At 42.5% G+C, this 22,158-nt stretch overlaps 1 protein-coding gene and 1 pseudogene across 2 annotated transcripts; one reads left to right on the forward strand and one right to left on the reverse strand.

Annotated features, from left to right (window-relative positions):
- The first annotated feature begins 7,794 nt into the window (after nucleotides 1–7,794).
- Nucleotides 7,795–10,364, forward strand: LOC133906084 (uncharacterized; annotated as a pseudogene).
- Nucleotides 10,365–17,737: 7,373 nt separating this feature from the next.
- On the reverse strand, nucleotides 17,738–21,575 carry LOC133905776 (LRR receptor-like serine/threonine-protein kinase FEI 1). Of its 2 annotated transcripts, XM_062347537.1 has the most exons (14): nucleotides 21,362–21,575; nucleotides 21,128–21,263; nucleotides 20,880–20,951; nucleotides 20,662–20,733; nucleotides 20,498–20,569; nucleotides 20,338–20,409; nucleotides 20,171–20,242; nucleotides 19,910–20,016; nucleotides 19,625–19,807; nucleotides 19,198–19,530; nucleotides 18,834–19,088; nucleotides 18,339–18,472; nucleotides 18,036–18,260; nucleotides 17,872–17,950 (listed from the first exon to the last, which is right to left on the reverse strand). In XM_062347537.1, exons 1-13 carry the CDS (start codon nucleotides 21,489–21,491, stop codon nucleotides 18,036–18,038), a joined length of 1,863 nt encoding a protein of 620 aa, XP_062203521.1. In that variant the 5' UTR covers nucleotides 21,492–21,575; the 3' UTR covers nucleotides 17,872–17,950. The 2 variants fall into 2 exon arrangements, with proteins under 2 accessions (XP_062203520.1, XP_062203521.1); XM_062347536.1 differs by having other exon boundaries at nucleotides 17,738–18,260.
- Between the last annotated feature and the right edge of the window lie 583 nt (nucleotides 21,576–22,158).

The raw sequence follows: 22,158 nt of genomic DNA on the forward strand, positions 1-22,158 counted from the left end.
TTGAAATTAGTTTTGCTCTCGCGTGGGAAGAAGAATTAATATTGCGTCTGTGCCGGGCTCAGTTCTCACATGGCCGGACAAATGCATCGCCTTCGTGCCGTGTGGGCGCACACAGCAAACGGCAGGCTAATTTGACCAATCTTAACTGTGGCGATGGCTATGAGATGGCTGAGATGTCGTTATGCGAGAAGATCATGCCACTGAATTATACTGTCCATCTTTCATCATCATTCTAAGCTTTTAGACGGACGAACTGGCTCGTGCATGTAACTGAATTAATAGATACCCATGATCTGCTAATCGCTATTGCCTAGATCTCAACACGGACCAGTGGGCATGAATAAAAGGAGATGACAGCGACTTGTGGCAAAAGACCCCTACTTTTTCACCGATTTAGCTCCACCTTCAATTTCCCCTACTTGTTCGCTGCAAAAGATTGAGATCATACTGGATGCATGCTTTCGAGCATGTGGCCGCGATTTTGCGCAATCACAAAAAGGGCAAGGCTTGCCAAGATTAGGACTTACCAATTCACGAGTAATGTTGAAACATGGGAGAAAAAAAAGTATTTTAATTTCAGTCTTGTTAATTCTTGCTAAAATTATTCGCATGAGACTTACTTATCATTATTTTTTTCTCAATAAAACACACTCCTATTTTATAGATTTAATTATAATAAATACAACTATATAAATGGATCCTAATTTAGTATACTGTTTAATAGATATATAGCTATTGAAATCTGTTAATATATGGTTTTGGAATCCGTGCAGCACTGTCTTCCATATGAGCCGCTGGCCTTGGCTTTGCTTTCATCGGCTGGGCAGCCAATTCATTGGCGAATGATTTCGGCGTCCACGTTTTCTCCTGCACGTGAATGGAAAATGACCTGACGTGCCAAATTTGGGTTGGGCGAGCCAATTTTTGGTCTCCATTCAAATACACGACAAATAACTTGAGCATGACCAATATTTTGTGGTCACACTAGCATCGGCAGCAATCCAAACATGCTTTCTTCTCTTTTCTGAAACAAAGGTAGGATAGAATGCTTTGTTGGCTTGTTGCTGAGATGCTCATCTTTGCCATACAGATATGACATCAAGTTTTAGCGAGTGTTTACAAATGTGTTTGACCTCCGATAACATGCTACCAGTGATTACCGTGAAAATCATGGTAACCACAATAACCGAGCATTTACCAATGATTTTGTGTACAAGCTAGACAAAAGAACAGGTGCATGTTAAACAGACATAGGCCAGGCAGAGGCAGTCTTGTTTCTTTGCTCCAATAATTAACGGGTGGGCATTGTTAATCACGTCAACCTCGAGGACAAGGAGTCTTGAATGACCCCAGAAATGCAGAGCTCAGTCTGTATGCAAGTCCTTGTCCTGCTTTCACTTGATGCACGCATTGCAGAGAAGAAGAGGAGGTAGTATAACCTCACAGGTCACAACTCACAAGTAGGCTTCCATAATTTGATGGATCCATTCAATCGAGTCTAGCTAGCGCAACAAGCCGTTTTGGCTATCTGGATACCAAGCATAATCCATCTGACCTCATGTGCCATAGACTAGAGCACATACACTCAGTATAAATAAATGAATTGAAAAAAAGAGCCACTGACTAAATGAATGTTATCAAGAATGGGCTTAGTCTCTGCAACCATCCATCCGTTCATTTTATTGGTAGACCGTAGACATGCGTAATCATTTTTTTAATCTGAATTTTGTCACTCGAACATAGCAAGCATATTCCATTTCAGTGTTCGTGTCGCCATATACTAGAGCATATATATATTAGCTGCAAATGAACCGGAAGCACACTGCACAACCGACTACATGAATGTTTTCAAATGATTAGAACATATATTCTGTTAGAGTATATGATATAGGATACATAAGAATCTAGGTATGAGGATTGGTTAATATGGTATTGTATTGAGTCTTGAGGACTGAATATATAGAGTACATATGGTTAGATATCAAGCAACACTGAAGATAAGATAGAATCTAATCCTATCCTACCATAACAACCGAATTCTTGTGTATCATATACAATATACTCTAACATCCTTCCGCAGTCGTAACGGGAGCGTCGCAGACGATGAGACTGGAGAGAAAGACGAATGCCATTCCCCCGCAGTTGAAATAACGCGATGCAGATGCTATGACTGGAGAAACCGATGAGCTGTTCATGTAGATGGTAGCCCATTGTGCCTGATGTAGAGGTAGTTGAGAGCGAGGAGAGTAGCCGTGGTCGAGGATGCCGTGCGTGATATAGACGTGTCGATGTAGCCATAGTTGGAGTTGTCGTGGTCGAGGGGACCGCACATGAAGCCACGGACGCAAGGGATGCCATGGTGACTGGCGCAGGGAGGCCCGAGGGAAGAAGACGGTGATGTGGATGAGACAGTCGTTGAGGAAGAGGTCGATGCCGAAGTTGACGCAGTTGAGGCCGTCGAGGACGAGGTGTGCACGGGGTTTGCAGGCCTGGGAACACGTCAGGGACAAAGGCACACACCGGTGTTGCTAGTATCGGACGCGTGAAGGTAGGTAGCCCAACCTTGCGCCAGTGTCTGAGGGACCAGTAGAGAGGCCTCAACAGTCACAGTGCACAAAGCAGCAAGGAGGAGAAGTTGCCGATGCAGCTCGCGGTTCCCGAAGTAGACAAAATAGTTAGGGAATAGACCGCGACATTGGCAACGAAGTAGTGTTGGATGAAGGCGATAGAGGGAGGCGGAACTAATAGCCTGGAACGGCGTCACAGTGCGCAGAGCGGCAAGGAGGAGAAGGTGTTAATGCAGCCCGTGGTTTCTGGAGTACACAAAGTAGTCGGGGAAGAGACTACGACATTGACGACAAAGTAGTGCTGGATGAAGGTGGTAGAGGTAGGCGGAACTAGCGGCCTGGAGCAGTGATGTCAGTGTCGGAGAGAGTGTGGTGACGGTGCTCAAAGAAGTCAGCGAAGAACACCCGAACAACGTGACGAAGACCAAAGGTGCTAACGACTGAGACGATGACATGCCGAGGAGGAGGCGTTGGCTGGCCTAAGCATCATGGCACGCGGGACGGTGATGGCGAGATCCTCCATTCAGCCAGACCACACCTGGGAGGGCGCATCAGCATTGTGGAGGCATGGCCATGGGCGGCAACATTGCGGCTCGAGGGCCATGCAGTGGTAGCCCCGATTCTCGAGTGGAGACGTGCGTACACGAGGAGGACAGGAGCCAGTGCTGATCGACCAGGATGAACTACATGCGATCGGTTGATTAGATCGAGGGCACGCGAGGCGGTCGAGGCATAGGCTTCCTGAGTGGTGACGACAAAGATGAACCGGCGTGGATTGTCGTGCAGATGGAGTGGTGGGGCAGCAACGCATGAGGGCGTCCCTTGAAGCACCGTGCGCTCAACCATGTCGCACGGGCGGAGACTGGCGACCTGCGCACATGCACACGGTGACCGCACACGCACACGAAGCGGGGACTAACACGGATATGGTGACGGGCAGGCGTGTGGTCGAGCGAGTCGGCGTGATGTAGATGCGTTGGCTTAGTTGATGCAGGCGGTTGTCCAGACGTGTGGATGGAGACGGTCACGTGGAGACTGTCGGTGCATGGAGCTGGGTGCAGGATGACGTGTTATGGAAATGACGAGAGCGACCGGTGGAGTCAAGACGTGTGGAGTCGTGTGAAGCATCGGTGCAGACAATGTGTTGACGGAGTGGCACGACGACGTGTCCCGTGGAGTCATGGACAGGCAACGTGCAGAGACGGATGACGCGAGGAGACGTGGAGTCGTGGCACGCAGAGGACCACGACGACCGACGTGAGCACGCCACTGGGGATTAGTACGTAGCACGCCCAGGATCCTAAGCCACGCAAGCACATGGAGATGGGCGGCGTGACCGTGCGTGATGGCGTGCACCGAGCGGATCCAGGCGTGTGGATGGACAGTGGCGGACGTAAATGAGCAGCCGGCCTTGCTGCACGCGGGTGGAGGAGTCGATGTCGAAGCCAAGGTCGGAGTAGAGGCGTGAGGACGATGGGCAGCGGGCGACGGACGATGCAAAACTATTTAGGATTGGGAAAACCTAAGAGAAACGTCAATCAACGACCGACGAGAGAGAAAAATCCGATTAATAGATGAAAAAAAGACTCTCTAGTGCGGCTGATCAACACGATTGGCGGCGTGAACCCTAAGTACGGGCGGCACTGGCCCCAACAGAGATCATGGAGATCGATCTCCCCAAGGTTGCACGGAGCAGAAGCTAGTGGCAGCTAGGGTTTGTGGCCTAGGATTAAAATCTAAAGTCGTGATACCATGAGAGAGTATGAAGATAGCTTAGATATATCCTATCATAACAATTAAATTCTTATATATCTTATACCATATAGTCTAACATATTCATATTTTTTATCTTAATTTTGTCACTTTGAAAGTATGTTTTGGCAGGGTAGCAGTTTGTGAACAAGCAGCAAGAGATTCTGAGTGTCACCAGTTTCACTGTCAAAGCATCTTGAGAGTGGGCTTGTGGCAATTCCCATGGCTGAAAAGAAGATAAAGAGCACTGCACTGGTCGATCGGTCTAGTTCTTCAGGAAGCAAGCCGAAAAGATGGATTTTTATGATGGGGCCATGCATATCTTTGTTCTCTTTTCCTCTACCTTTCTTGCGAAATTTCACTTGACAATGATGGAAAAAGGATCGATTCACATACTGTTGAGGGGTTGAGAGACGTAAAGCTTAAATTCACTCAGATCGAATCCAATCAAATCTGTTTGGTACTGATCGTTAGAGCACAGACACCATGCATCGCTGGGTTGGCCCGGGTGCTTCTTGCGACATTGCCGTGATCCAAGGCCGCATCAAGAGATGCAGATTCGCGTTCTAGGAACAGATACCAATGGAAACTACATCGGCGATGGCTGGACGGCCGCCAATCCTTTGCCTAATTGGGAAGAGCAGGACGACTGGCACGAGGACTCCAAGGCTGATACTGACGATGTCTCTGCTGACCCGGTGCTTCTTGATCTGCTGCCGAAGCTGCGTGACTACAGAGGTAGGCCTCAGCCAACCTTGGAGAGGCACCACGTAGGTTAGCCCACACTCAGCTTATATTATTGTGGAAAGAAATTCTACTAGATTTTTTATCAAAAGATTTTTACGAGATCCTGATCCATGTTGTCTTTTTTTATTCAACAGTTAACACGTGCAACTGAGAAGAAAGAAATATACACGTAATATGCACAAGAGAAAATCTTTCTGTAAGATCGGATCTCATAGAATTTCTTTCCTATTACAATGATATCGTGTACATTATGGTATAAGATCACCGACTGGAACGATGACGCATGGGTGCTTGCCTTTGACATGGACAAATGGATGCTGCAGGGAGTGGCGGAGTTCGGCGCCGAAAGAACTCTCGGCATAAGTTTTACATAGGTGCACAGGAGGTTTACATAGGTGCACAGGAGGATCTCCAGTTATCTCAACAGTGAACAATATGGATCGTGCAGGCTCCAGGGATAAAGGCAAACCTGAAAGAAGTTGTGGCAATGACGATCCCCTTGAAAGCAGCAGCATGGAATCCCTGTGATGGTGGAATGGATGATATTCCACCGCAGTCCTGGCCTCTTGCTATGGTGAAGAAGAGCTGCAGGATGCTGGAACAACTGTGTTTTATTGTTTTTCTTTTCTTTTTCCTGAGCTTCGGTCTGCTCATTGCTGGTGCAATGACTCAGCCGAGGCCTGCTTTGTTGTTACTCCTTGCTAAGATAAACAAACTTATGTGGCCCAGAATTTGATAAGCTAGAGTCTGACTACGTTACAGAGGCTTCCTCTGCTCTTGCCTGGAAGCCTAAGGGCAATTCAATAGTGGTAGATAGCTAGCTCTTATCTGTTTTGAAGTAGTAGAAGCAATGCTAGTATGTTGAGGATGAGTAACACTATAGAGAAAACGTGGTCTGTTAAAATGTTACAATTCAAAATCTCTAACATGTGAATTAAAATTATATGAATCATAATAAAATCTACACCGGACACTGTCTCTAAAGTAGAACCGAAGAGCGTTTTAGACTCATAGGTGGGCGCGAGAAAAAAACTCATATACACTCACAGAGAGACGGTACATGTCCTGAGTGTTTCACCTTTACTTACGTCGCTCATCTCCTATACGGCTAAAATAAAATCCAACTAAATAACCCTCTCTCTGGCAGTAAGTGAGGTGGTCGAGTGGATCTTCAGTGACGGATTTCGGTATGGAGAGGGTGAGCAGGAGTTTGAACGAGGGCGATGTCTAATGAAGGGGGATTTATAGCTGTGGGAGGGGACAGGGGGTTGCAGCTAGGGGAGCGCACGCTGAGTCGAGTGTGTCGAGGTAGAGGTTTCGACGGAGTGGGGAGGTTCGAGGGTGAAGAAAACGGGCATCACATAAACCAAGTTGTCCGATAGAAAAAAACTATATGTACAGAGAGTTATCACCTCCACGGCATTTGCATACGATGCATTGCACTTTTTTCCACAGATTCCATGCGCTATTGAATTATTGGGCTAGAAACGACGGACTGACATGCATGTGATGAAGCATCCATGGAACAATAGATTTTATCGACCGGAATTGAAGATAGTACAGTTTGATACGATCGATCATAACTGAAGGCTCCACCACATGTGATGAGGCATCCATGGACCAATTTTGTTGACCGGAATTGAAGAAAGTAAATCAATCAAAAGTAACTGCATTGCCTGCAGTTGTAGTACGTAATTGATCCGTCGAGTAGGGCGAGAGCGAGCTAGGTTCATACGTGGGTCTCGAGATAATTAAGTCGTCACAGATAAGCAGATCGATCTTCATCAGCATGCAAGACATACGACGGACGCCTTAAAACACACAAGGGACAAGGATCGAGAAGAGAAACGAAGAATCGATCAATTGTACATCTAGGCCGGACGAACTGAAAGAGGCTAGGATCGATCGACCGAAGAACAGTACAAGTGCATGTGGTAGATTAGGTCAAATCGGTATCATCGATCAGGTCAGATGTAAACTGCGTGCGTAGGTACGTACGTACCAGAGCCGCAGCGACCCATGGCGACGGCCGATCGGATTGGAGGACAACAAGACAAGCTACCTAGCCCTGCAACTATATAATACACCAATTCTACTTTTTTTTACGTCCACGTAACTTTCTTCCCTAACATATATAACATTTCTCTATCCACCTAATTTGTGTATATACGAATCCTGCTTCTCTAAAATAAAGCGCTCACACCTTTTCTCGTATGGCTTCATCAAATTCAATGGTCCAAAATACCCGGTTCATCCAACCCTTATAGGTCCACGATAGTTTCGCCTCCTCTCTAAGTCTTGAACGTGCCGCTCCTCTCCTAACTCCCAAACGCGACGCCTCCGCTCCTCCGCTTCATTCATTCGGTCCTCCCACGTTCTTTGGTCCTCGATCCCATCTCGAACAAAAACACGTTTGATCCCCCAATTCCATCGCCCTTCTCCTTCGACGATCCCCTCTCCTCTTCCACTAGACTCTCTTCTGCGTCGCTACCCTTGCACAACTCTAGTCATCTACGATCGTGTCGTCGCCCTTGAACCACTCTGGTCAGCCATGATCGGGCTACAACCCCGTCCACCCATGCACTCTCCGCTCTCGACTGTGGCGAGGAAGTCGTTGGTGCGGTCGTGGAAAGACACTTGTGTGAGCCCCGTCGGGTTCATGGTCAGTGACGTTGGATCTGGATCTCACCCTCGGCCTCGGTGGTTGGGTGGGTCGGGGAGGAGCACGATGGCAGCGACTCCGACGAGCGGCAACACCTACTCATGCGAGACAATGGCGCGAACCCACGATTGGATGGAGACCCTCACTGCCTTCCTCTATCACCACCGCCTGCTCCTCGACGCCCACATCGTTAACTTCTTCAAGGCCCCCCTCAGTTTCCCGTGAATTTTTTTCAGAGGCTCGTTCGATCAGTGCCTATTTGGCGATCAATTTGAGGGCTGTTTACTGAAAGTTTCGATCTCCTATGGTACGGTTTGCATAGGATAGTCTGTGGGAGTTGGTGGACGCTGAGTGGATAGAGTGCCTCTGGTGGGAGCCCGTGGGGAGCTTGCTCAAGCTGCCCTCCAGATACGTTCAGGTACGACTTCCCATTGCACCCCAGTAACTCGATGTATCCAAGTTCATTGTTCCTTGTATAATTCATCACTCCCTCTTCGGTTTGGTGTATGCATCCAAGTGTCTATTGTTTTGCATGAACATTGGCCCGGTACACTACAGGAGTTTGTGCTTACTATCAGGTCACTTGTTCTTCCCTAGGAGCAGAAGGCGCCGCAATCGGTATGTTTGCTGAATCTATCGAATTGAGTAGGTATCGCGTATTGGTCGTAGTAGCATGGCCTTTTTCAGGGGAATGGCACCAGGAGCAGTATTTGATTGAGTTAGTGTATAGTTCATATACGAAAAATTTCTGCACATGCTTCACCTGCAGTGCTTCAGTGAACAAACGAAATCACTGTATGAACTTGCTTTTTCTTAAAATATGTTTGTTTGCATTACATTTTCAGATTGCTTTGCATCTTTTGGAGTCATTGAATTAAGAAATTGCCTATTTTCTGCCATTTGTTTTAATCCTGATATGCTTTTCCTTGAATGCTTGCAGCTCATACCTGATTTGCATGTGGTATCAATTGGTACTATTCTCGCTCAAGGCATGAACTCAAAGAAGAAGCACGAATTAGGTAATCCAGCTTGTACTGATTGTTGTACTTGCTACACGTGTTTATTTGTTTACAAAGATACCATGATTTTCATTTGTTCTTTGCATTCTCGTGTTTGGAGAAATTGCTTTCTGCAGATTGAAAATCTAGCTGCGCTGGTTCATGCAATTGCTAAGAGTTGTGGAGCCAAGACAGTGGTCAAGTATGTCATCTGCATGTAGAAGCAGATGTGTTAACCAGGTTTTATGTAAAGATAATTACTTTTTTTAATGCTTTGATAGTTGGCATCCTTTTTTGTTGCTTTTTATTGTGTCTTTGCCATCTTAAATATTAACCCTATGAATTCATGCCATGTCTGAGCAAGAATTTTTCGATGGGTCCCGCTACAAATACTGGTCACCAAGGGAAGTCCATATGTTGTACTATATAATGTCCATATTTGATTCACTCATTGTTGTTATTTTCCTTGATAAATTGTGACTTGATTGCATGATGCTTTGGAAGTCATGGTTCTAAAGAAGCCAAAATATGGGCTGGTAGCAAAAGAAGGCATGGCTATCATCTAGATTTTCTTATAGATGTTGCATGTGTCTTAATTTTATTGTTGGATGGCATGCCTTATTTCTTATAGATGTTGCATGTGTCTTAATTTTATTGTTGGACGGCATGCTTTAGTTTTCTGTTGCTACTTTCTGAGACTGAAAGAAATGACTGAGTTTTACCATAATTTCAATAGTAATGTGTTATGTCATGTATTTATCTTTTACTCATCTTGATATTATCAGGGTTATCCCTCACAAGCTTTATCTTTTCATTACTAACTCCCTGTTGTAGGGATATATGCTTCCTCACATCATGCATCAGTTACAAATACTCATGCAGAGAGAATAAAAAAGCACTATGCTGCTAAATGGTGCAACCTTCGTCAAGTTTAATATTAGTTGTACTACCTTTGGAGTTGGTGTTTGTTGCTATAAATTGTTGTCTATTATTTTTGCAATGTGGAGAAGAAACCGCTCACAGTACCTAGGACTATCACCTGTTATGTTCTATCAAGTGAGATATTGGCATATGTCCCGTTAGATGCATGTAAGGATGATCTTGATGAATATGTAAGAGAAACTAAGACCTATATTGAGAAAAGTTCTCGAATACAAGAACCAATTCATAGCAGTCCTCCATTAATCCTTGCTGGTCTTTATGCCTGTGGTGATCTTTCAGTTAACATGCTAAGGTTGGTTTTTGCACAGTATGAGAACACCGCCATGTAGCGTAGTCTTTTCTCCAAACTAGCAAAATGCTGCATCTTGAATTAAAAAGTTCTCACCTTGCTGAAAATCCTTTAAAGTATGGTTATCCTCTCTGGACAGGGTTTTCATGTCCTGCGAACAAGTAAATGCATAGGTAAGCATTGGCTATCGCTACAACTTGCTTTCTGAGGATTCTTATGAGGATACAAACACCTGTTTTGGTTTTCCTATGAGCAAGGCTGCCAAACTATCTGAATTGGTGTTTGGGAAAAGCATCTGTGACCTTGCTTGTCAGGTATGATATCAATTCATGATCTTAGTGTTGCCTGCTGTTTTTTAAATGTCCATTTAGTGTTGCAACTCATGTTTGCAGGCACTCAGAGCATAGACAATAAATACTAATAGAAATTATTTGGTTAGTGGACATAGAAATAAAAAAAATGCTCACAAGCTTATTGATATCTATTAGTTTCTATTTTGTTAGGTTTTTAAAAAGTAAATTTTCATTAGGTGTTTGTGACCCTCTAAATAAGGAGGGGAATTTCAATATCCGAAAATAAGTGAAATGTCTTTAGTCCCTTCCTATTTTTCTACTATCTCTATTCTTCCCGGCTGGGGCTCATATCAGAAAGGCAACTTTAAATCACCAAATACATGTTACTTTAAAATTTACAGGCATACTTCTTGTTTCCAGATGATTCCACAAGAAATAGCCTCAAGATGATCTTCAGTGTCATTGGAAGGTCAGAACACAGCTCCTCTTATCTCCATGTAATTTGTGGTACACGAAGTTGTAACGTCAATTAAGTGTGTTTTTTTTATATATTTTCTAACTTAAAATATTAAATAAATAGGCTCCTCATAGAAATATTTATAAAATAGATGCAATAATCGTCAAAATTACTGTTCATACCTTCCAAGTACGCTCTATTCAAAACAGTAGTCTTTTGTTGCTCTAAAAATTCTAGAATTTTTTTTACGTATTTCATAATCCATGCGCAACCCATTCTAATTGGATTTATCTAAAAAGCATGCGTAAATTTAAACAAAAATTCTCAAAAAAAAACTACTTTAATAACTTCTAACAATTGTTAGAGTCTCAAATAAATATTCAAAAATCTGGAAAAAAATCACTAATATCTTTTTATATAATGAAATATTTTCTAATATTGTTTTCAGTCATAGGTTATATGGTGAAAAACCGAGTTCCTTTGCAATACTCTATTTTTGTGTATTTTTATCATTTCATGTGATGTTCATTTTTTAATTCAATTTGAATTCAAACAAAATTCAAACATATAAAAAATTTAGCCATTGGAAACATATCCACTATAAATATTTTTTATGTATAGGATGGGAATATTTTTTTATTTATAGGATGGAAATAATTTTACAAAATTTCACGTGATATGTTTTCACCGTATAAACTATGGCTAGAATTTTTTTTTTTAGAAATTAGTCCATCATATAAGAAAAATATTAGTGATTTTTTTAAATTTTTAAAAATTTATTTGAGATCCTAACAATTGTTATAAGTTATAAAAGTAGTTTTTTTTTAGAGAATTTTAGTTTAAATTCTACACAGATTTTTTTATGAATCTAATTAAAATGGATTACACATAGATTATGAAATACATATAAAAAGTTCTAGGATTTTTAGAGCTACAGAAGACTACTATTTTGAACAGAGGTAGGGGAGAGGAAATGAGATCGTGAACAGTAATTTGACGACTAAGCAAGGGCTAAAAGTTTTTTCATAGGAGGCTAAGGACCCATACAGCTGGACTGTTTGTTACCTCTCAGAGGTGGTAAGGGTCTAATCGCTCTAAAAAAAACGATAAATATCTATTTTACAAATATTTCTACGCGAAACCTATTTATTTAATATTTTAAATTAAAAAATAAAAAAAAAACTCGCGGAACCATCGTCAGTGCCCCCCCTCCTTCTAGAACCACAGGAGACAAGGCAAAAAGGACTTGGTTGGTCAGTGGGCTGCTCGGCCTGCTGGCGTTGAAACGGCCTATTGGCCGACGCCTCCTTTTTTAAGAATTTACTTAAATTCAAATTTGGCTATATTTTAAATTAGAAATTTAAAAAGAAAAACCCCTCAAATACCAACATATATATCAACAAAGTTTTAGTTCAGTTCTAATTTTTTCATAGAGTACTTGGACCTCGAAGTTGGTCTGATAGTTTGGGAGTTATCTAGTTTTACTGTTGATGTCTAGAACTTCAATGCCATATAGAACAGCTGTTTTGACATGCAAATTAAGGCTCATTAATGACAGAATTAAAATATGGTTACAATAGTGATTTGGTATATAATATTATATAGACTTCAAAATGCTATTATTTGCCTTAGCTCATTTTGTATAAATAAAAAATGAAAAAAATAGCCTATCACTGTACAAAATATGTTTTATATATCAACCTATTACTGTCAATTCTAGCCATTAACCTACTATCACTGTTGGTTATTCTTATGAACCGACAATGAAACTTGAGTATCACTATCAGTTCTAGCCACGAACCGACAATAATAATGTATGATAACTTATCTCAAAAAATTCATAGCTTTTTCATGCAAAGTTGGATGGAGAAATTTTTTATATGAAAATAGTTGCTAAAAAAGAACTACAATTTTGTAGTTGAAAACTTTTTTTATTTGAATTCATTTAGATATCTAAATAATTATTTAAAATTTCAAACAAAAGAGATCAAAGAGATTGCATATGCTATTGCTATCACTGTAGTTCTGTGGTAGGATGGTAAAGACATATCATGCGAGCTTAGAGGTTTTGGGTTCAAGTATCATGAACTGCACGCACGTGTATATCATGCAAAAAATATTGTGACGTGTGACTTGCGACGGCCGAGCGCGGGGTGTCTAGCCAGGCAAAAAAATTAAAGCCAAAAAATATCGATTCGGGGATCGACTATCACTGTCGGCTAAAGCCTTTAGCCAGCAGTAATAGTCGGTTTCAGTGTCGATCTCTAGACTAGCAGTGATAGTCGGGGATTATTATTGTCCGTTGTCTACTGTTGGCTTTAGAATCGACAGTGAAAGATGTTTTGGAGCTAGCAGTGAAGGCCTATTCTGTAGTAGTGTATTAAAAAAAGTTTAATAACAATGTTTTTGAGAGGAATTTTGTGTAGTTTTTAGAAATGATATAATTAATTATGTTCAATTGCTGTTATTAAGTTTATGCCGGATTACCTGCCAGGATAGCAAGAATGTTTCTCGGTTAAGTGGAGTTTTAATTTGGTAATGCACGTAGAAACGATTCTTATGCTTTCAAAACTATATATATATATATATATATATATATATATATATATATATATATATATATATATATATGTGTGTATGTATGTATTGTGGTAGAATGGTTTGCTTTGTTGAATGTTTTCTTGGTCCTTTCAGTTAAATTTATTCAACATTCGTATTTCGCTGTGTTACGTGATTCAGGTTTCATAATTGCGTTCCTGTCAAGGTTTCAAATTATTCCTTTCATATCGTTCATATTCCGATAGAACCGGATGTATGGTTTAATTCTTACTTTTATATTCCTATGAGTAAATGCTGGCTTAACTTGTTTGGTTTTACCGTAAATATTAAGGATGTATTTAGATGTCATCCGTTTTAGACAACAACTACTATTTTGATGATTTTTCATGAGAAGAAAATTTTCTTTTAATCCTGGTTCTTTATTGAAATCTAACAAGTTATATGTTCTTCTAGTTTCATATTGTATTTGCTTAGTGTTTTTACTTATACTTATGTTTTATTTTATTTTTAGGTAACAAGTTATCGCGATATGTATGGGATGTGAGTAGCACCATAATTTGAGCACACACACCAATATTTATATTTAGTCTTCATATTAATTAATTATAACTCTATATTTGTTAGTTACATTTAGTTAAACACCTTTATGGTTGAGATGGTTGTGTGGTTGTAGTGGTCGCATGTATCAGGCTAGATTGGGATTGGGTTGTGATGTTTACTTAATGTTTATAGATTGTGCCTGAGATTTCTATGTGATTTCCTTGTTCAGGAAGTTGTTCTTACACGGAAAGCTCTGTTGAAATTTTGTAATATTTATAGACTTGTTAGAATTTGGTGGGAGTGGGATGGGGTAGCACCTCAGGTGTAATACTCTGAGTTTTAGCATATTAGAAAATTGAGAAACCAAGTTGAAATGTGTCTTGATTTTCTTGTGATGAGTGATTGATATTGTCATTTATTTGGTTTGATGATTTTCGGTTTTACATGAGCTTTGATGTGATTTGAATTGATTTGAGATTTTATTTGAGCATATTAATTATGGACTAATTAGAATTGGAGATGGAGATATGTGTTTGCTTGTCTCATGATGTGTAGGTGATGGATGTAATTTGGCGGTCGATGGCGGGATGATCGGGGCCAAGCAGAGTGCTTGCTACCAGACGATCAAGGAGGCCGGGAGGAGTCAAGGGTGATCCTAGCTGAATACGTGGAGGTCAAACAAAGCATTGAAGGCGGATGGAGACGGCGTGTTGACAAAGTCAAGCGAAGGGAATGCCGGTGCAAGTGACAAGGCGGCCCGAAGGATCGGGAGTGGGAGAGAGTTGCCAGCGGTCAGGATCGCATGACGGAGTACACGCATCGACATTGAAACGCTTGCTTAAGGTGTAAGCAAGGCGGTGAGTTACGCTTTAAGAAGCGTGCAGGCGGTTTCGCAGTTTGACCTCAAAACCGTGGGAAGACTGTAGGAGTATGTGACACCATCGTGAAGCTTACGTCGAGGCTAAGCTAAGTCGTGAAGGCGTCACGGCTGTCCGATGAATGGAGAAGAAAATGGACCAAAATACCCTCGATGGTAGATAGGAGTGCACTGTAAGAGAGGGGTACTTTGGGGAAAAGCTAGTAAACTTAAGGGCCAAGTTTCTAAGCCTATAAATAAAGTGATAGGGTTAGAGAGAGTTTTGAACCAGCCACTTGAGTCTCCTTGTGCCACCTATTTGAGAGCATTAGAGCTAGGATTTTAGATGATAGAAGAATGAGCGCTTAGCCTATGTAATATGTGAGAGTTTTGAGAGATAAATTTTTATAATCCACCTAAAATAGGGCTGACCTCTTTGAGTAATGAAGTTTATGTTTTTTTTGCATATGTTTGAATTCCCCTTCTTCTAGTTTCCCTTTATTGGTTCCCTTGTAAGTTTGCAAGCTTTTCGATTTTCGGTTTTGATTTTCGTTTTGTTTTTTGACTGAAATTTCAGCACCTTGTGAGGTCATTCTTCTTGTTACTAGAGACATAAAAACTCACATACGAGTGTATGCTCATGGGTCTTGAGTACCCTTGCTTCTAGATCATCAACTTGAAGAGATTCTTTACTCGGTGATCTTTTCTTTGAGCTGCAATTTTTCACCTTTACATGGTTATTTTTCTTAATGCTAGTGGTTTAAATACTCACATACTCATGTATTTGAGTGGGTCTTGAGTCCCCTTGTCACTAGACTATCATCTTGGAGGATAACCTTGTCCGGTGTTCATCTTCTCTAGTTTCTTTGAAAATTGTGAATTTTTGTGTACAAAGGCACATGGAATGGTCTTGAATGAAAGCTATAGTTTATATTCTATCCGTGGAGTCATGTTTCCATGGAACTAGTCTTCTTACTTTGTCTCTCTAATTCTTTTGCTTCCGTTTGAGTGTTTTGAGGTGCGTTGGGTGAGAAATAGGAAAAGACCATTTATTTCGAAAGAAATTTATTGAGCCGTATATTCACCCCCTCTAGTCCACATTCTCGTTCCTACAAAAATAGCAAAATTCACTTCAAATTAAAACTTTATCTAATTATTAAACCAATATAAAATCAAGAAAATATATATTTGAATGTGTATATACTCGTATGTGCATATTTAGATATATTATTTTGGTTAAGTATTCCAAAGATCACCAAATTAATTTCTAACTTAATCCCTACAATAAATTGAGCATATGCACTTTTGGTTTATTATTTTATGGTTCTTTAAGTGGTTATTCAAATTTGGATGTCTCTCAAATTCTAATCTCAATCTCGATTCTATTCGGCAGAAGTCCAATCAAATTCAATTCTTTTAAATTCAAACCTCTCCCAAATTCCGTTGTTTCCGGTTCAAGCGATGGTGACGTTCAGTGTGCAAGGCGTGGTCGCTTTGATCATCTGCTTGGTCCCTTCCAAACGGAGGTAATTGCATTATTGCATGGGCTTAAAAATGCAATCAGATGGGCATTGGTAACATTGTTGTTGAGGTGGATGCATTGATGGTAACAACATGCGTTGCTTTCATTAACTATTGATGACCATGTGGTGGCCTTGTAAGTGAAGTCAGGAGTTTGTTTCATATACTTTTATTAGTGCTTGTGTTCAGTATAATTCTCGAAAATGTAATAGTGTGGCGCATGCTCTAGCAACGCTAGGTAGTGTAGAAGTTGAACTCGTGTTGGCCACTCTATCAAACTATATTTAGGTTTATTTGGTAGAGCTCTGATTCTACAGTGAGAGTGATCTGTGGTGGAAGTGATTCTATTTATAAAATCGTTTGTTATGTTAGTGGTGGAAGTGATTCCTAAGAGAATATAATGTTGAAATGGAGGAGAATCAATCGGAAATCAGATGGAAGCTAGATTTTTCAGCTCTCATCTTGCAATACAAATCGTGGAGTGATTCCCACGCGGAATCCACTCTCAGACAGGGCATTTGGCAGCACGGGAATTGATTCCCACACGAAATCACTCCACGGAGCGCTACCAAACGAGGCTTTAGATTTTGGTTGGTGACGATTTAGCGGTACCCTTGGTTTTAATGGAATAACTGTTCCATTCAAAAAACAAAAAACAAGAGTACTTAGCATCTCTTGGTCTCAGACAGACTGTGGGTGGGCCCAGGTCCCTCTGGGCCAGGACCAAAAGGCCCTGCCTCTACAGTTACTCCTGTCTGGAACTTTTGCCAGCGTCGGACATGGTGAACACGTGAGAGCCAACAGTTGTTCCATGACTCTTCCTGCTTAGTTTGTCCCAGTAAATTAATACAGTACAAAGCAGGCGCTGGTTACATGTACTCCTCTAATATTAACTGACTACTCACTAGCATCGGATAGGATGCCATTGTCATACTCTGCATGTACTCCTGGAGGAACTCATGTAATTAATCGACTTTCCATGTGTGATCACGAGCCTTACTAATGCACTAACTAGGAGTACGTATTGTACAGGTCTGCTCAAGTAACAGCAATATCCTTCACTAGGGTTTTCTCTCCATTTTGAGTAGAGCAATATCCTTCACTAGTAACTAGCCACGCAATGATCGAGTGTCAATGAATCGGGAAAAAGTAAAAAACCTACAGCAAGCAAGTGCCATTGGAAGCTGAACAATACAATAATATTTTATACTCACTGTTGTGGAAGCTTTCAAAAAGGATGAAGATTTTGATGAGGGTCTCGCTTCTCAAGCTCAAGCTGCATGGAAGAATGGAAGGGCGAGTGCAACAAGGGACTAACTATATTTATTTAATTCCACTCTCTACTCTTTTATATCCGTGGAGCATTGTGCGAGTTTTGGATGTTGGTGAGCCACTCCACATGCTGCACATGTCAGGATGGCATGAACATGAAGCTGATAAAATGTCTCCAGTTATCAGGCTCTAAGATAATAGTGCAACTAGGCGTACTTTACTACTTGGCTCTGGAACTGCATCTCCTTTTCATGTACGTGTCCTGTTCATACTTGATAGTGCCTACTCTTTCCTTTAATTTTTGTTCAAGGAGATGTCAACTTTGCACCCACAATAGTAAAAGCGAGCTAATCAGCCAATCACCGGAATAGCAAAGATAAAAGCGAAAAGGGGAAAGAGAAAAACAGACATCTCTCTATGTACAAAACACATCGATTTGACCACTTGGGTTGAGCACAAGAGAAGACGAGAAGCTGCGCTTGTCCAGCCAGAGTCCTACATGGACATGGTTCATCATGTATCTACAAAACTTTTGCTTCTTACGTACTCTCTCATCATGAGTAGCAAGCATTATACTCACTCAGAGCTCCAGGTGCTGCTCGTAGCACAGCTCGCTCATGCAGGGAGACAGGATCTCCTCCTCCAGCATCTTCAGGACAGCGCTCATCGATGGCCGCTGGCCTGGGTCTGCATCGGTGCACATTGCAGCGATGTCCAGGATAGCCTCGACTGCTTCCACTTCCACGTCGCCGCATCTCTCGTCAATGATGTCCTCCAACCGGTGTTCCCCCGTTAGCGTGTTCAGCTGCAAAAGAAGTAAAATTCAGATGATTTTTTATCATTACTAACTACAAAGGCAATGAGACATGGAACCAGCAATTACCCAGCCAACAATGTTCAGTCCCTTCTTGATGAAGCATGAATCAGTTGGCCTCTTTCCAGTCACCAGCTCCAGCAAAAGCACTCCAAAGCTATACACGTCTGATTTCTCAGTAGCATGCCCATTTTGCAAGTATTCTGTCACTCAAAGTAAAAGTAACACATATCAGTGTTGCTTAGGGAGATCTAACCTTTTCTCTTACAAAACATGACGTGATACATCTCAATTTATGCCTAATACATAACAGGAATTTACAAAGCCTTATGCTGAAGCGGTAATACAGATATTCCTACACTTTTGTGAATTTAACAAATTTGTTTCACCAATCTTGTTCCATTTTTGGTGTATAACTACAAAATGCACTCCCAGTTGCGTTCCAGTACAACTAATAGCTTTCAGCTGTGAGGTTGAAGTGCAATTTCAATCGTGGTGCATAATACAAGTAGTTTTTTCATCGTAAAAATCACAACGGCGATGTCTGACTAGCAAGAGAAGTACCTGGTGCCAGGTATCCAAAGGTGCCTGCCACAACAGTGGTAACATGAGCAGCATTGTCTACAAGCAGTCTTGCAAGGCCAAAATCAGATACACGAGGCTCCAGGCTCCTATCCAGAAGGATATTACTGGCTTTGATGTCCCTGTGCACAATCCCAGGTGAGCAATCATGGTGCAAATATGCCAGACCTCGAGCGGAGCCCAGAGCGATTTTCATTCTTGCATTCCAGTTCAATGGCTGGTCCTCCTGTGCATCTCCTGCCATCGGCAACACAGCATGCAAGCATCGGGAAAGAAGGCATTGCGCAAGTGTTCAAAATTGTAATCATGATCATGTCAAGATTTATAAGATGGTGGGCATACTTACCATGAAGGTAGCAATCCAAGCTGCCCAGCTCCACAAAATCATATACGAGTAGCTTGGCTGTTGGGAGACGGCAGTAGCCTCGCAGGTTGACAAGGTTGATGTGCCTGATGCTTCCCAGAATCTCAAGCTCCTTCTCGAAGGTCCTGTCACGCCCTTCGCGGTTGAGGTCAATCCTCTTTACGGCAAATGCTGTGCCATCATCCATCAACATCTTGTACACTGTACCAAACCCACCACAGCCAACCGCATCCTCTTCATCAAGCAGCTCCAGCCTTCTAATGATCTCACTTGATGAATATGGAAGGTTCCACTGGTATGTCACAAGCTTTGCACCTAAGTTAGGACACCATATATAACAATTAGTTTTCATTTAGTCAGTCAGGAAAAAAATTGTAACGAGTGACTGCAAACGGCATTAATTTATTACCATCAGGAACAGTTCGCTTATCCATTTTTACATAATTTCCACCAATGTTCTTCTTCCTGGACAACAAGCAAATCCATAGGAAGCCGAGTATGGCGATCAAGGCAAGAGCCAAGGTTGACATTGAACCGATCACAATGCCATTCAGAAAGTGCGATGTTTTATTGTTGTTGATCGGAGAAACACCTATTGCACAAAAAAAAATTGACAACAGTACTTAATCATACACATTGCACTAAAATTGCGAAAGAGTTCCAACATGCAATCAACTTAAAATGGAATACTTGCCAGATGAGGAGAGGGGATCGGAATGCGGCAGCACAGCAGGAAACCCCAAGGTTCCATGGCAAGCTTTCTGGATGGGCAGACCACAAAGTTCCAGATTTCCGACAAACCTGCATTTGCCCTTGAGTCATGTGAACAAATGCACTACAACATTAAATGCAGGCTCTTCTACTACCACAAAATGTCAACTTGCAAGCTATCCCACATCATAAATAAGAAGCACACACTACAGAAGGGATAAGTGAACATGGGGCCAAATCTTACGAGCTGCTTTTGAATGTTCCGAGGACACCAACATTCGGGATCACTCCGGAGAAGAAATTGGTGGACAGATTCCTGCAACAATGCAAATGTGTGTTCTCGGTTCATTATGTTCTCAAATCCTTACAGACCCAAAAAGGGGCCACCAACGATCACACACAAAAACTTACAGAAAGCGAAGGTGAGTAAGGCTTCCAATCGACGCCGGTATCGTGCCCCTCAATAGGTTGCTCGACAAGTCCCTGCAGCTTGCACACATTAGACCAACAAAATCGCTGCAACAGCAAAAGTAATCAGTGTCAATCAAAGATGGTAATGTGAAGAACATACAGGATTGTGAGGTGAACGAGCTGGCCAATCTCTGAAGGGATAGCTCCTTGCAGGTAGTTAGCTCTCAGATAACTGAATACATTATGGAAAGAAAAATGGCACATTTGAGCAGTCTGACCAACTAGCTGAAGAAATCGACGAAGATAAACAAGTTAACAGCGTACATTGCCCTGAGCTCTATGCAGTTCTTGATCTCTGCAGGGATTGGACCGTGCAAGCTGTTCTGGTGCAGAGCTCTGAAAGGGAAAGGTCCGTCCACAGGCACAAATGCATACACACGCACATAAAGGAAAAGACAATGTAGTTGGTATTAGAGCTTGTTGCATCCTGCAAATAAGGAAGGAAAAACATTTGGGCCTAAAACTGGCCAAGAAAATCTTACAGTCTCTGCAGCTTGTCGAGCTTCCCAATGCTAGGTGAAATAATGCCTCCAAGCTGCATGTAAGGAAGATTTCTGCACCGAAAAGAGCAGACAAACTACTTTTCAGCGACATGGAATCCAAGAAGATGACATAGGTAACCGAGCCATCAAACATTTCATTCAAATAGTTGAGGCAACATGAAACAACGAAAAGGGGAAATCTTAAGGGGGGAAATACAGATCGGGTGAAGAAGAGGACAAGAACACACATGGATTGGACCCTGAGGTCGGGGACGGAGCAGGAGATGCCCTCCCAGCCGCAGGGGTTTGGGTCGGTCGGCCTCCAACTGGTGAGCCTCTGGGTGGTGGCGTTGAAGGCCAGCTTGAGCTGAAGCAACGCCTCGCCTGAAAGAAATGGGCAAAGAAACTTGCATAAGGGACTGCATTGAGAGATTGGAGGGAGATTGAAGCGGAAATGAATGCGGCGATGCGGTGCAGCGTACCGTCCAGGGTGAGGGCCGTGGAGGCCGTGGAGCAGAGGAGTGCGGCCATGGCGACGATGGCGGCGCGCAGGCCCACAGCTTGCGCCCCATGGCGGCTGCTGTGCTTGCTCCTCTTGTCATTCTTGTCCATGGTGGCTGCTGTGTTTCTGGGAGGGGTTCTTGGCTCGGCTGGCTTCTTCGGGAGGTTTTGATTTTGAAGGGAGTGTGTGAGAGAAGGGTGAGAGTGAAGCCCAGCAGCTGATGAGTGCCTTTAATTATGTGTGAGCTCTGACGGCCTTGAACCAGGCTTACCGGAAGAGTTACCTCAACTGTCACCGACGCGTAGGCCCAGAAGACGTTCATGGATGAGGTGTCAGTGAGAATGCTGCGTGGTGGACCCCCAGTCGTCAGAGAACAGCCGAGAGCTGTTGCGGAGGCACAGACCACGACGTGCTCAGCTGGGGTCTCTTTCCCACCAAAGGAAGGACCGTTCCGTTCCGTTGTAGACGCACGCGTGCGTGTTTGTGGGAGAGGAGAGTGGAGACCGGGGAAATCGGAAAGCTACCGTGGTGCGGTGCTCGTGCTGCTATTCTCTCCAGGAGGAATCGGCCAGAGAATTTAAATCATTGACTACTACTCCGATTTAAATATCGGCCAGAGTAGTATATTATTTCAGAAAACATGATGGCAAAATATTGTTCTAGATATAGCAGTAAGCTGGCCTAGTGATCTTGCCATTTGGAAGATGCGTGCGTGGCCCTACGATTACAGTGCTAAACTCTATAGCTCCCTAGATGTTGCGGCAATGATGTCGCCTT

This window comes from Phragmites australis, chromosome 23 (genome assembly GCF_958298935.1).
Source record: "Phragmites australis chromosome 23, lpPhrAust1.1, whole genome shotgun sequence".
Classification (NCBI taxonomy): Eukaryota; Viridiplantae; Streptophyta; class Magnoliopsida; order Poales; family Poaceae; genus Phragmites; species Phragmites australis.